The sequence below is a fragment of the Bombina bombina genome, chromosome 3, assembly GCF_027579735.1.
Source record: "Bombina bombina isolate aBomBom1 chromosome 3, aBomBom1.pri, whole genome shotgun sequence".
NCBI classification, from domain to species: Eukaryota; Metazoa; Chordata; class Amphibia; order Anura; family Bombinatoridae; genus Bombina; species Bombina bombina.
Genome location: NC_069501.1, coordinates 286585127 through 286600135, shown reverse-complemented (window position 1 = coordinate 286600135; position 15009 = coordinate 286585127). Strand labels below are relative to the sequence as shown.

The 15009-nt window shown below is 39.1% G+C and overlaps 1 protein-coding gene across 1 annotated transcript; it reads left to right on the top strand.

Moving 5' to 3' along the window:
- Positions 1-829: 829 nt before the first annotated feature.
- On the top strand, positions 830-2938 carry CLDN4 (claudin 4). The gene has a single exon (XM_053706340.1). The coding sequence runs from the start codon at positions 914-916 to the stop codon at positions 1541-1543; it is 630 nt and encodes a 209-aa protein (XP_053562315.1). The 5' UTR covers positions 830-913; the 3' UTR covers positions 1544-2938.
- Positions 2939-15009: the final 12071 nt, after the last annotated feature.

The window sequence follows — 15009 nt, the reverse complement described above, 5'->3', positions numbered from 1 at the left end:
GAAAGAAAAAATTTGGGTTTCATGACCCTTTAAGTTTTTTATAATAACTAACTAGAAACAGCGGTGAAAACATATCTTGCTTGTTAAACAATATAAATTGTTGATCAAATAGATTATCAAATAGCTTTCTTATTAAGTCTATGGGATTCAATAATTAAAAAAGAAAATGTGTATATAAAATAAATCCTTTCCTATTTAAATTTTTTATTTTATACAATTTTTTTTTTTTTTTTAATGTTAAACATTCCAGTATCTACAAAGTACACGCAGGTTGTGAACAGTGTTACACTGATAAAAGGGTAAGAGTGCAAAGTGTTTAGAATATTACATTAACTTTAAATTATGAAGCTCTGCATATTTGTCTGCAATGATGAATACTTAATATGTTTTATAATTAAAATGTCGTCTTTATGTATTAAGCTTTTCAAGCAATGATGTAGAATTCTATCATTTAAAAATGAGTCATGCCAGAGAGAATAAGGAACTTTTATATTTTTATATCAGTCTTATCTCTCTCTGTTCTAGCCTCCCCCCATTTCCTGCCCTTACAGGTACTTTGCCCTCAAGGTTTGTGATTTAAATAAAAACTGACACAATCTAGTATGAGACAGAGATAGCATTGGAAATTTATTTTAACCAGTGACAACATTTCTTACAGTGGTTAAATGGGGGGGGGGGGGAGGGTGAATGAAACCACCTTTTGTTGTCACAAAACAGGGAATCTAGCTCAGCTGGTTTCGTGACTGCTGGTGAGTTTCTATTAGAAAACTGGATCAGAGCAGCATCACCAGTAACTCCTCCCAAAATACAAAACATATAAATGCCTAACAGAAAGTTTTAGTGTCACAGTTCCAGTTCTATCCACAGAGAAGAGAGACAAGCTTTATCCTAAGACAACACTAGCAGCAACATAATGGCTTCTATGGGGCTCCAAGTCTTGGGCATTGCCCTATCCATCATTGGGTGGCTTGGGAGCTTGGTTTGCTGTGCACTACCAATGTGGAGGGTGACTGCCTTCATTGGTAACAACATTGTGGTGGCTCAAATCATCTGGGAAGGTTTGTGGATGAACTGTGTGGTACAGAGCACTGGGCAGATGCAATGCAAGGTCTACGATTCTATGCTGGCCCTTCCACAGGATCTACAAGCGGCTCGAGCTCTCATGATCATTGCTATAGTTGTGGCCATACTGGGAGTCATGATGGCAATTATTGGAGGAAAGTGCACAAACTGTGTGGAGGATGAATCTTCAAAGGCCAAGATCATGATTGTCGCTGGCATCATCTTTATTGTGGCTGGTATTCTCACCCTGATCCCTGTGTCTTGGTCTGCCAACAACATCATCCGAGACTTCTACAACCCATTGGTGACAGAAGCACAGAAGAGAGAGTTGGGTGCATCTCTGTATATAGGCTGGGCAGCTGCTGCACTGCTTTTATTAGGTGGAGCGTTACTCTGCTGCAACTGTCCACCAAAGGATCAGAAACCATATTCTGCCAAATACTCTCAAGCACGCTCTGGACCAGCCAGTAATTATGTCTGATAAGTCACATAAAGAACATTTGCTGATTTACTCTCCTTACCTTACCCCTCAGCTATAGAGAAAGACAAGGACACATGACCCTTGAACTTAGCAACCTCAACAATCTGTTCATTTTTTTTTTCATGTGACAGTCATATATGTTTTGTCATCTCTGGTTGTATGCTTGTCCCACACTTCTGATATGGAGACGCTCTTTGAACAATCTGTCACAATATTAACTGTTCTTACCTTTCAGCAAAGGTTGCATCAATGTCACAAGAATGGACAAGAAAGAATCATCAACCATGCCCAGCAGAGGTCTCTATTTAGGGAATGTGGTGGGATTAAAATGAACTATGGGAAGCATTACTATAGTACTGGGAAGGGTGGGTTTGGAGAATTTGGAGGGGGAGTATTAAAATATATCTTTGTGATACAAAGAGTTACTTAAAAATGTTATTTAGTTACAGGATTGTAGTCTGGGGTCTACAGTTTTATAGAATGTGATGATTCTGTCTGACCCCTTGTGGTCAGTTTGTCATACCAGCAGAAAAGTCAGTGGATGGAGAAATGTAATTTACAAGCTGTTGAAACTCAGGGATAGACTATGGGCCAGCAGAGAAAGCAATACAAAAAAAAACTTGTTGGAAGAGGAAAGAGGACACTTGTATTTTTATATTCTAGTTTAACAATTTACTATTTTATTTGAGGACAAGGGAATTCTGATGAGAAATTATCTCTTCAGTATCCCCTTTTTCATAATTATACATACATATCTACACATGAATGTGTATTATACAAAATAACAAACACAATTTAGATTTTAAGTGATATTATAAATTGACTATCTGCCCATTTTTGATCTGTAATTCACTGTATATATATATCTTTAAGTATTTTTTTTAAACATATACACATAAAACAATATATATGTTTAACTTTCCTTTTATTCTAGTCATAAATAAGTAGGTACAACCAATATGTCACCCTTAAGTCCTAAAAACCTGCTGGACAACATTTTTGTAAGAGCTGAACCGTGCAAATGCTATTAGTGTAATCCCTTTGTATGGACCTGCAAGTTATGTACGGTAATCTCCCATCAACTAAAGAAGTGCAGGATTTCAATAACTAACATTCCTTTTGCATATCTAAAACCCTTATGATATATGGTTCCTGTACTAGCAGAGATGTGCAGATTCTAAAAGGTGATAGTGTTACACGTTCTTCTACAGGCTATAACCTGATATGAATGTGCACACCCATAAAGTATAATTGGTATCTTACATTATTTAAAGCAAACGGGTCAATAATGTGCTTGTTGTTTAAGGCGCTTAAATTTGTATGACTCTTTATCATAACTGTTAATGTTGTTCTTAATGTCAAATGTTATTTTCTACAATAAAATGTTAAAATTCATATGTTTTGTGAGTTTACTTTATTTTTTTTAAATGGGGGGAAAATAAAAGTTCTAAACACAAAAACTGTGTGCAATAATGCACTACTACAGCATCTGTTCATGATGCAATTTGTTGCTAAAGGGACATGAAACTCAATTTTTTCTTTCTTTCAGGATTTAGAAAGAGTATGCAATTGTAACCAATTTTCCAATATACTAATATTATGTAATTTGCGACATTCTCTGGATGTCCATTATTGAATAGCATATCTAATTATGCTCAGTAGCTGCTGATTGGTGGCTGCAAAATAGATTCCTTGTGTGATTGGCTCACCCATGTGTATTGCTATTTCTTTAACAAAGGATACCTAAAGAATTACACAAATTAGATAATAGAAGTAAATTGGAATATAGTTTAAAATTGTATGCTATACCTGAATAATGAAATAAAAAATTTGACGTTTCATGTGTGTCCCTTTAATTTAAAAAATGGGGCAATGAGGTTTAGGGGATCTATGTTTCTTGTATCTCTGGCAAAACTATTACATTTTCTTTACTGAGATTTATATAGAAAACATCTCAGCTGTTTTCTTTAAACATCAATTTACTGCCTTGAAGAAGGCATTTATTATATTCATTGTGTTATTCTTAACACACAGTACATTTGTATCTTTTATTATTTTCAATCTTTCAAAAGAGACATCTAAATAAACATTAGCACCATGTGATTGGTATAATAATAATAATAATATTAATAATAATAACAACAATACCATGGAAAGGATCAGATAAAATATTTTAGGTTCAATTAATCAGATTAAGTATTGGGTGTCATTTCATTATGAGTAAAGTCATATTGCTAGATTCCCAACAATTTTGTTGTTATGAAATTTAGGGAGTAGCTCTGTGCTGACTTAAATTAAGGGAGTTCCCTTTTGACTCATAATAATACACTTTTATAACAATGTGTGCGTGGCAGATGTGCACAAATTACACATGATCACACAAAATAAACTCACTTCTTAGATGTACATAACAAATATGCACCTAGCATTTATATTTTAAATATCCACAACATTTCATCATATATACCTGCTTCTTCCATCACTTACACATAAATAAAAAAGTTATACCCTTGTTTGGTACAAAAGTACAAGCACAACATCTATTGAACTTTAAAACAATGAACAAAGCAACAAAAAGATCTTTGCTAAAGTGCAATACAAATGCTACGAGTTACCATTTAAAAGTAGGGTTGCTACCTCGGCCATGTTTTCCTGGTTACTTATGAGTTATACATGTTGCAGGGTGTGCAGAGGGGAACATGAATTTAAACCCTAGACAGCACACAAATAGTGACACTGAACAGCATTATTCATGTTCCTACCTGCACACCCTGCAGCATGTATAACTCATATGTGTCCAGGAAAACATGGCCGAGGTGGCAACCTTATAAGGCTTGTGGACGCACCTAGATTCAGAAACCATAGCCTTGTCATTAATTAAAAAGGGAATGGGTTTCACCTGGAGTATTATTAGGTTGCTAAAAGAGCAGAAGTCTCAGTCTTTGAGTACATTCAATTGCCCTCCTAAAAACTCCACCCTATGCGCCTCCTGATATGACCCTAGAACAGTGATGGCTATCCTTGGCACCCCAATGTTTCAGAACTACATTTCCCATGATGCTCAACTAAACTGCAGAGTGCAAAAGTATCATGGGAAATGTAGTTTCAAAACATCTGGGGTACCAAGGTCAGCCATCACTGCCCTAGAATTTATCTCAATCACACCATATTTCACTCACACAACCATGTATGGATTTGACACCCATTGGCTGTCAGTAATACACACTACTGTAATTCACTCTTTTAGCAGGCAGGAACACATCATTAGTAAATGTAACCCCTTTGTTTCCAGTAGTTAATTGTTTGCCCTTAACTACCAGTAACATACATAGAGTAATTGTTTAACCTGAAGGAAAAAGAAAAAGATGCAGGCACTGCTGTGGGTAACTTAAAAACAATAAGTCTTTATTAGAAAAGCCATAAAAAATAAACAGCTACAACCGCTGTACAGGCATGAGCAAAAGGTACAAAAAACGACAGAGGCAAGGCAGGGTAGAAAAATAGACAGAAAATTGTCTGACTAGTTTCGAGTGCGGACTGCACTCTTATTCATAGACATACAGAGAGAGAGCTAGGCCTGCCTTTTAAAGGGAAAACAGATGACTGAAAATTCAGCTGATGTCCATTACTGAAGATTAGGACATATACTTCGGTTAACCCCTCAAAGACAAGTCACGCCCAGTCTCTGTGTGAAAGATTAAAAACAAAGAACAAAATTCTCAGATTGTTGTTGTTATATCAAACAGTGTTACACGCTATATCAGTTTGTGTTTTAAAGGGGGAGACAAATATTAGAGGTAGTTGGCATTTTATGTACTATATCATAAATGCCATTTAAAAATTATTATTATTATTATTCTATTCCTGTAAAATAACAGGAATAGAAGAATAATAATAATAATTTTTAAATGGCATTTATGATATAGTACATAAAATGCCAACTACCTCTAATATTTGTCTCCCCCTTTAAAACACAAACTGATATAGCGTGTAACACTGTTTGATATAACAACAACAATCTGAGAATTTTGTTCTTTGTTTTTAATCTTTCACACAGAGACTGGGCGTGACTTGTCTTTGAGGGGTTAACCGAAGTATATGTCCTAATCTTCAGTAATGGACATCAGCTGAATTTTCAGTCATCTGTTTTCCCTTTAAAAGGCAGGCCTAGCTCTCTCTCTGTATGTCTATGAATAAGAGTGCAGTCCGCACTCGAAACTAGTCAGACAATTTTCTGTCTATTTTTCTACCCTGCCTTGCCTCTGTCGTTTTTTGTACCTTTTGCTCATGCCTGTACAGCGGTTGTAGCTGTTTATTTTTTATGGCTTTTCTAATAAAGACTTATTGTTTTTAAGTTACCCACAGCAGTGCCTGCATCTTTTTCTTTTTCCTTCATCTACATAGTGGCTGGGTTTCGCCACTGCTACGGCACTCCGTTGGCTCTCTATGGAAGGACTATACTGATACCGGCGTCACTTCCGGTTGTCTCGCTGAGTCCGCAGACGCTGCTAGGAACGCCGCACCTAATTGTTTAACCTACCCATTAATCAGTGATCGTACCATCTGAGCTGCTGAAAGAAACATACAAAAAATGTATCTGTGTTATGACAAAAATAGTAGTAGATTATATTTATAGGTATTGGCACTTGTGCCAGAGCTCTTCCCTTTCAATAAGTAGTGACAATCTTTCAAGATGGTGTCTACCAGACAGACTCATCATACATGTGATTCATTATTGTGCATTATTGTACAGAAGGTTGATAGGAGCCCGTCACTATTTTGTGGGTGGTTAATGGGGGGGTTGTGGCTGTTTCAGGGTGGCCAGACAGTAGCGGCCCTACACAACAGAGGGCCCTTGCCTCGTGAATATTATTTTTTGAGCCCCCAAAGGTAACTCAGTAGTAAGAAATAGTAATACACATGCTGCTCTGTATAATGATTTTGAGGATTGATAGATAGACCTGCATTGTGCAAGAATAAAAGGCTAATGGAATATCTCTATGGCAAGAGAATGTACTATGCGCTACAAAAACGTGGCTTAATTAGTAACTAGATGGCAGAATTAACAATGGCAGTGAAAGTGTCAAGAATGTTAATAAACAAAACAATGTGTACACTTGTATAAAAAACACTATATAGAGCATGATCTTTCTCACAAAAGAATAGTATCAGCATATAAAAGCCATGACAGAATTAAAATTGACACAAATAAAAATAAAAACAGAACAAATGTGTAAAAGCAATACATTCAATGGGAAGATCCAATAAAAGATCCAAATACAAGACTTCACATATGTCTTCCGATGTTAAGAAGGAGTTTAAGAATGCCAGGAGCGCTGGAATACAAAAAGATTCCAATGAGAAGGGAAAACGGAACCAAGCTATATGGTGACAAGTGTTACTTACACCGGCAATGGATTGGATGTTGTCCACAGATGTTATCCTTCTCAGGCACTTTTTCAGATGGAAAGCTCTACAGAGCTTGACAAAGGCCATTCTGGGCTGAGATGCATTGCTCTTTGTTTTGACCTATCTGGGCTTCCGTAGCAAACGCCAAACAAATGCTGAATAGCAATAAGACTGTATACGGATACTCAGTAACATACGGATTATATATCAGCATCTTAGCACCAGCTTTCTACCTGAAAGGATTTTAGAGAAAAATTCCTACGAAAATGACTTTTACAGTACACCGCTTCTGACTCTACTGAGTGGGTCTGTTTGTTTTCCCTAAGTGCATCGAACACGCTGTCTATGCGCAAGTGGCCCAACCGCGCCATTAAACTCAATGTAGCTCGCTCCTGCTACCAGATCAAAGCGGAAGCGAGCTACATTGAGTTTAATGGCGCGATCGGGCCGGCTGTGAATAGACAGCATGCCCGATACGCTTAGGGAAAACAAACAGACCCACTCAGTAGAGTCAGGAGCGGCGTACTGTAAAATTAATTTTCGTAGGAATTTTTATCTGAAATCCTTTCAGGTAGAAAGCTGGCGCTAAGCTGATGTTATATAATTCTGAACTATGTGCAAAATTATTTAACATTATATTGTAGGTTTAATGGCCCTTTAAGTATCACTCCCCTTCCCACAATCCCCAGTCATTCTCTTTGCCTTCAGTGCAAGGAGGAGGTGAAGTTTTTTGGTGTCTGAAGATTTTTACGTCAATCAAGATTTTATTATTTTGAAAGCCAGAGTAGGTTTGCTCTGATCTTTCCTATCATGAGAGGGTGTAGCTGTGCTCCACGTTAGTCTCTTCAGTAGGACAGTGGTGGCTTTCAAGCAGTTAGGAACTTGTGAGGTTGGCCTCACTGCGTTTTTCTGACAAATTGCTGCCCTGATATAGAAAGCCAGAGTAGGTTTACTCTGTCCTTTCTTATTTCCACAGGTCTCTGTGAGGAGTGGCTTCCTTTCATGCCAGGAGAGCTGTCCTCCTGCCGGACAGTGAAGGGTGCAGGTAAGTGCCATTTTTGGTTTCTTCTGGGGAAGAGCTCTGGCACTGAAACAGTTAGTCTGCACTTTAAACGGGACTTTTGCATTCCTGAAGTTCAGGATTCATGAAGGCAGGGAGCAGGCACCGTGTGACGTTTGAGAGATTAAAAATCAGTGGTTGTTCAGTAATTTTATTTTTTTATTGGTCACGGTTAATCCGGTTTTTGGTAGAAGCCGATCAGACTAGCGTTTACATGTTTTATTCCCTTATAGTCTGGGAAACTTTATGCCGGTCTCTATAGTAAAGATATGGCCACTCGGATTGCCGCTGTCATCATAGGAGAGGCAGATCCCTTTCTGAGGCGGCAGTGAATGCTAAGAGTGCGCAGTTTTACACTTCCGTGATGCAGCTTGTAGCAGTTTCCTGTGCGATCCTCGGCATCAATGGAGTGACATCCTAGAGGTCTGGAGCTGCTGCGATCAGTCATCAGAGTCGCAATCAGCTCTGCGGTGCAGAGGGGGCAGATAGGCACCTCAGCTATATTGTTGAGGTGTAGAGGGTTGTTATAAGAGGTTTTTTTGGGCTTCCAAAAGAAAGTCGTGGGGGTTTAAAGATTTTCTCTTTGGTTAATTCAATTTATGCATTGATTTTGCAAGGTCTGTTCTTTTTTCCTATTAAGGGATCTTAAAGAGACAGTATTTAAATATATATTTTTTTGTGTATGATAAATTTACTTGCAATATGGACCAAGAGCCTTCTGTAAAGTGCAAGCTTTAATTTGATAACCAAGTGGAACCTCCTTTGCCCTTTTGTTCTTCTTGTATTGAGAGAACTCTAATGTACAAAGATAGACTTTTTGTTTCTGAGCTACCATTCTCTCAGGATGATGCTGGTCAAGTAATGTCACAGCCTTCTCCTCAAACGTCCCAAACATTATCGTTGTCACATGCAGTGCCCTGCGGTTCCTCATAATCTCATGGAGGAGTATATTTGCATGCAAAAATTGCTGCCCAGGTATCCTCTGCGGTATCTGAGGTGCTAGCTGCCATCCCCATGCTTCAAGGAAGACACAAGAGGAAAATTAGAGAACCAGATAGTAAGGTTTCTGATCCAGTCCAGGCTAACCAAGTTGTACTCTCATAAGTTGGAAGAGGAAGATACTTCGGTAGCCTCTGCGGGTGTGATCTCAGATTCGCATATAATAATTCCTCCTTCTGATGCTAAAGTTGTTTCCTTCAGATTTAAGCTTGAACACCTTTGTGTTTTGTTAAAGGAGGTTTTGCCTACTTTGGACGACTCCGATACCCCTGCCGTTGTCAACCCTAAGAAATCCTGCAAATTAAATAGATACTTTGATGTTCCCTCCTCTGGGGAGGTGTTTCCAGTGCCAGATCGTGCTATGGAGATTATTGTCCCCGGGAATGGGAGAGACCTGGATTTCCTTTTTCATCCTCTCAGGTTTTTAGAAAGATGTTCCCAATGGCTGACTCCATTAAGGAGTCGTGGCAGATGGTACCCAAGGTGGAGGGGGCGATCTCTACACTAGCCAAGAAAACTACTATTCCTATTGAGGACAGTTGCTCTTTCAATGACCCTATGGACAAGAAGCTGGAGGCTTTCTTAAAAAAGATGTATATTCATCAGGGTCTCCAATGGCAACCGGCGGTGTGTATTGCTACAGTGACAAGTGCGGCAGCATATTTGTTTGACGCTTTTTTTGAGTTCCTCCAAGAACAGACTCTTTTGGAGGAGATACAGGATAGGATAAAGGCCCTTAAATTAGCCAATTCCTTTATTACTGACGCCTTATTGCAGGTCATTAAGTTGGGAGCCAAAATATCTGATTTCGTGATTTTGGCACGTAGAGCTTTATGGCTGAAATCTTGGTCAGCAGATGTTTCCTCCAAATCTTAGCTTTTGGCGATTCCTTACAAGGGAAAGACCTTGTTTGGGCCGGGTTTGGCAGAAATTATTTCTGATATTACGGGTGGTAAAGGATCTTTTCTGCCTCAATATAGGAAAAAGAGGCCGAAAGGACGTCAGAGTAATTTTTGTTCCTTTAAATTCAGAGGTAAGTCTTCCCCCTCCTCTACCAAGCAGGAACAGTCCAAGCCTGCTTGGAAACCCAGTCAGTCTTGGAACAAGGGGAGCCAATCTAAGAAGCCTGCAGCTAAGTCTAAGTCAGCATGAAGGGTTTGTCCCCGATCCGGGATCGGATGAAGTGGGGGGCAGACTCTCTCAGTTTTCTCAAGCATGAATACAAAATGTCCCAGATCTGTGGGCCGTGGATATAATGTCCCAGCATTACAAGTTAGAATTCAAGACCTTTCCTATATATATTCTAGATCTAAAGTTCCTCAACAAGTTTCTTAGAGTGTCGTCCTTCAAAATGGAGAATATCCGTTCCATTCTTCCTTTAGTGCAAGAGGATCAGTTCATGACGACCATAGACCTGAAGGATGCGTACCTCCATGTTCCCATTCACAGGGATCATCACAAATTTCTGAGATTTGCCTATCTGGACAAACATTTTCAGTTTGTGGCTCTTCCATTTGGCCTCGCCACAGCTCCCAGAATTTTCTCAAAGTTCCTGGGAGCTCTGTTGACAGTAATTCGGTCTCATGGAATTGCAGTGGCGCCTAATCTGGATGACATTCTGATTCAGGCGCCATCTTTTCAACTAGCAAAATCTCACACAGAGATATGAATTTGGGAAAAAGTTCCCTTGTTCCGGCTACAAGGGTGGTCTTCTTAGGAACCATTATAGATTCCCTATCAATTTTCCTCTTGTCTATCTTTACAGTCTGCTGTACAGCCATCAGTGGCCCAATGTATGGAGGTAATTGGTTTGATGGTGGCTTCCATGGACATTTTGCTCCATTCTATTTGAGAGCTCTACAGTTATGCATGCTCAGTCAATGGAACAGGGATTATGCAGACCTGTCTCAGAGGATAGTTCTAGATCATTCGACAAGAGAGACTCTTCCGTGGTGGCTGTCTCAAGAACATCTGTCTCAGGGAAAATGCTTTCGGAGACCCTCATGGGTGATTGTGACCAGGGACGCCAGCCTGATGGGCTGGGGAGCAGTCTGGGACCCGTTGAAGGCACAGGGACTTTGGTCTCAGGAGGAATCTGCTCTCCCCATAAACATATTGGAGTTGAGAGAGATCTTCAATGCCTTGATGGCTTGGCCTCAGCTGGCTTTAGCCCGGTTTATCAGTTTCCAGTCAGACAACATAACCTCAGTGGCTTACATCAACCACCAGGGGGGAACTAGGAGTTCCTTAACCATGAAGGAAGTGGCTCGAATCATTCAGTGGGTGGAATCTCACAATTGCTGTCTATCTGCCATCCACATTCCGGGAGTGGACAACTGGAAAGCAGATTTCCTAAGCAGATAGACTTTTTATCCCGAGAATTGTGAACTCCATCCGGAAGTGTTCTCCAGGTTAACCATCAAATGGGGGGTACCAGAATTGGATCCAATGGCGTCTCGACAGAACGCCAAGCTTCCAAAGTACCGTTCGAGGTCAAGGGATCCTTGGAACTTCAGGTTGGCATACCTTTTTTGCTCTCCTTTCACGAGTCATTGATCGGATCAAGCAGGAGAGAGCGTTGGTGATTCTAATAGCTTCTGCATGGCCTCACAGGATCTGGTATGCAGACCTAGTGGAAATGTCGTCTCTACCGCCATGGAGACTGCCTCTTGAGGAAGGACATTTTACTTCAGGGTCATTTTCTTCATCCAAATCTCATTTGTCTGAAGCTGACTCCTTGTAGATTGAACGCTTAATTTTATCTAAGTGTGGTTTTTCCGAGTCGGTCATTGAGACCATGATTCAGGCTCGTAAGCCTGTTACTAGAAAAATTTACCATAAGATATGACGTAAACATCTTTATTGGTGTGAATCCAAGGGATACTCTTGGAGTAGACTCAGGATTCCAAGAATTGTATCCTTTCTCCAGGAAGGTTTGGAGAAGGGTTTGTCTGTCAGTACTCTGAAGGGTTAGATTTCTGCTCTATCTATTTTGCTGCACAGGTGCCTGACGGACGTGCCAGATGTGCAATCTTTTTGTCAGGCCTTGGTCAGAATCAGGCCTGTGTTTAAATCTGTTGCTCCACCTTGGAGCCTTAACCTTGTTGTTAGAGTTTTGCAACAGGCTCTGTTTGAGCCTATGCATTCCATAGATATTAAGTTATTATATTGGAAGGTTTTGTTTCTTACTGCTATCTCTTCTGCTCGGAGAGTTTCCAAACTCTCAACTTTGCAGTGCAATTCACCTTATCTCCTTTTTCATGCAGATAAGGCAGTTCTTCGTACCAAGTTTGGTTTTCTTCCTAAGGTTGTTTCCGATAGAAATATTAATCAATATGTTGTTCCTTCTCTCTGTCCTAATCCTTCTTCTCATAAGGAACGTTTGTTGCACAACCTAGATGTTGTGCGGGCTCTTAAATTCTATTTGCAGATGACTAAGGACTTTCACCAGTCTTCTGCATTGTTTGTTTTTCTGGGAAACGCAAAGGTCAGAAAGCTACTGCTACCTCTCTTTCTCTCTGGTTGAAAAGTATTATTCGTTTGGCGTATGAGACTGCTGGATAGCTGCCTCCTCAGAGATTTACAGCTCATTCCACCAGGGCTGTTTCTTCTTCTTGGGCTTTCAAAAATGAGGCTTCTGTGGAACAGATTTGCAAGGCTGCAACTTGGTCCTCTTTGTATACTTTTTCCAAATTTTATAAATTTGATACTTTTGCCTTGGCTGAGGCTTCTTTAGGGAGAAAGGTTCTTCAAGCGGTGGTGCCTTCTGTTTAGGTTCCCTGTCTTGTCCTTCCCTAATCATCTCTGTCCTCTGGCTTGGGTATTGATTCCTAACAGTAATTGATGATTCAGTGGACTCACCATATCTTAGAAAAGAAAACAAAATTTATGCTTACCTGATACATTTCTTTCTTTCCAGATATGATGAGTCCACGGCCTTGCCCTTTTTGTTTAAGACTTTTTTTGTCTAAACCTCAGGCACCTCTACACCTTGTGTTATTCCTTTTCTCCATTTTCCTTTGGTCGAGTGACTGAGGATTGTGGGAAGGGGAGTGATACTTAACAGCTTTGCTGTGGTGCTCTTTGCCTCCTCCTGTTGGCAAGGAGTGATATTCCCAACAGTAATTGAGGATTCAGTGGACTCACCATATCCGGAAAGAAAGAAATTTATCAGGTAAGCATAAATTTTGTTTTTATGCAAGTGTACACATTTTTTTGTTTATTAAAATTCTTAATACTTTCACTGCCATTGTTAATTCTGCCATCTAGTTACTAATTAAGCCACATTTTTGTAGCGCATATTACATTCTCTTGCCATAGAGATATTCTATTTGTCTTACATTCTTTGGGGGAATTAGGGATCCCCCATTTCTGTACTTTGATTTTGGTAACGCTTCTACAGCGCAAGTATCTATCTGTTTACTAATAAAAGGCTCCCATGCATTATGATTGTAGACATTTTGTACAGGACTATGTATAGAGTGGTTACTATTGGCCCCTTCCAACACTTGGGTCCTGGTGCCACTGCACCTGCTGCACCAATGTTAGTTCTGCACCTGGAAGGACTTTTGGCAACTTTCCAGCATCTTGCTGCTACTTAGGGCTATTAGAAACATTCGCCCTTAGGTACTTTTGCTGTTTTATTGCCTAAGCATTGGAGCCCCTAGTAGCTCTCACAAACAAAATAGCCAGACACACATACAGATAAAATTATAGCCTCTTACAAGATCACTATTCAGAATAGACAGTGTTATAATAAAACATGGAAATATGGACAGAATTATAATAAAATAAATGCATGTATCAGAAAACCAACAGAGAAACTCTATAGTGTTCTCCAACATTATTTATTTTCTAATAAACTAGTTTTTGATACTTTATATTTAATATATCTGCTGAGTTTGCAAGCTTGAAGATCTTGACCTTGAAACAGAAGCAGACAAAATATGACGTTGTGTTCTCACAATTATTTTATTAGTGGAAAAAGCACATAGCAAAGCACTAGCTAAGAGTCTTTCTCATCTCTCCATAGCAGGAGGACTATTCCTTTACTGTCTTGGTATGTGGTTGAACTGTTACCAGCAAAACTCCAATCTGATGTCGCAGATTGTAAAGCATCTCACCAGAATTGTCAACAAACTTTACATTTAAGTGTATAAACTGATGAGACAATCAGTAATTAGCATGTAAGCTCCACCCTAGTATTTCACAAGGTGTTTTTCCAATTTCATAATTATGTTCTTGGCATCAAAAAAAATCCTTGACGTATCTCAGTCATGTGGTAGCTTCCCACCACTTGTTATCTATAAGCAATATATACACCTATCTACATGAGTATAAATATATAGATATATTCTGTTGCATCTTAAAGAACATATTTGGAATTATATTTATTAAACCAATTTGCTGAAATGTTATGTTTATGTAGTGTGTCTTTTCCACCAACAGAACTTCTGAGAGCAGCAATGCACTACTGCAAGGTGAGCCAATAACAAAAGACATTTGTGTGTAGTCACCAATCACTATATAGCTCCTATCAGTGCATCCCTGATCCTGAGTCTACCTAGGTTTGCTTTTCAACAAATGATGACAAAAGAACAAAGTAAAGTTGATTCTGGAAGAAAATTAAAAAGTCTTTTAAAACTGCATGTTTTATCTGAACTATGAAAGTGTAATTTTGACTTTCATGTCAAGATGGATTTGTTTCCCTTTAAGCAAACAATAAATCAGGGATTTGTTTTTTTTGGTACCAGGAACAAGTTTAGAATAGCAGAAAGTAACAGAGGAAAACGTGTTTGATTCCATGTCTAAAAAACACACCAGAAAACCCACTTCCATCTCAAAACAGTAAAAAAAAACAATACCAGCAATATTTCTATTTTGGTTATATGAACATGGAATTCAGAATTTCACTTAACTTTCTAGGTCTCACGTAAATGTTATCAAATGTATCTGTTCTTTTGATACGCTTTTAACAGAGAAGACCAAGACAGAAATA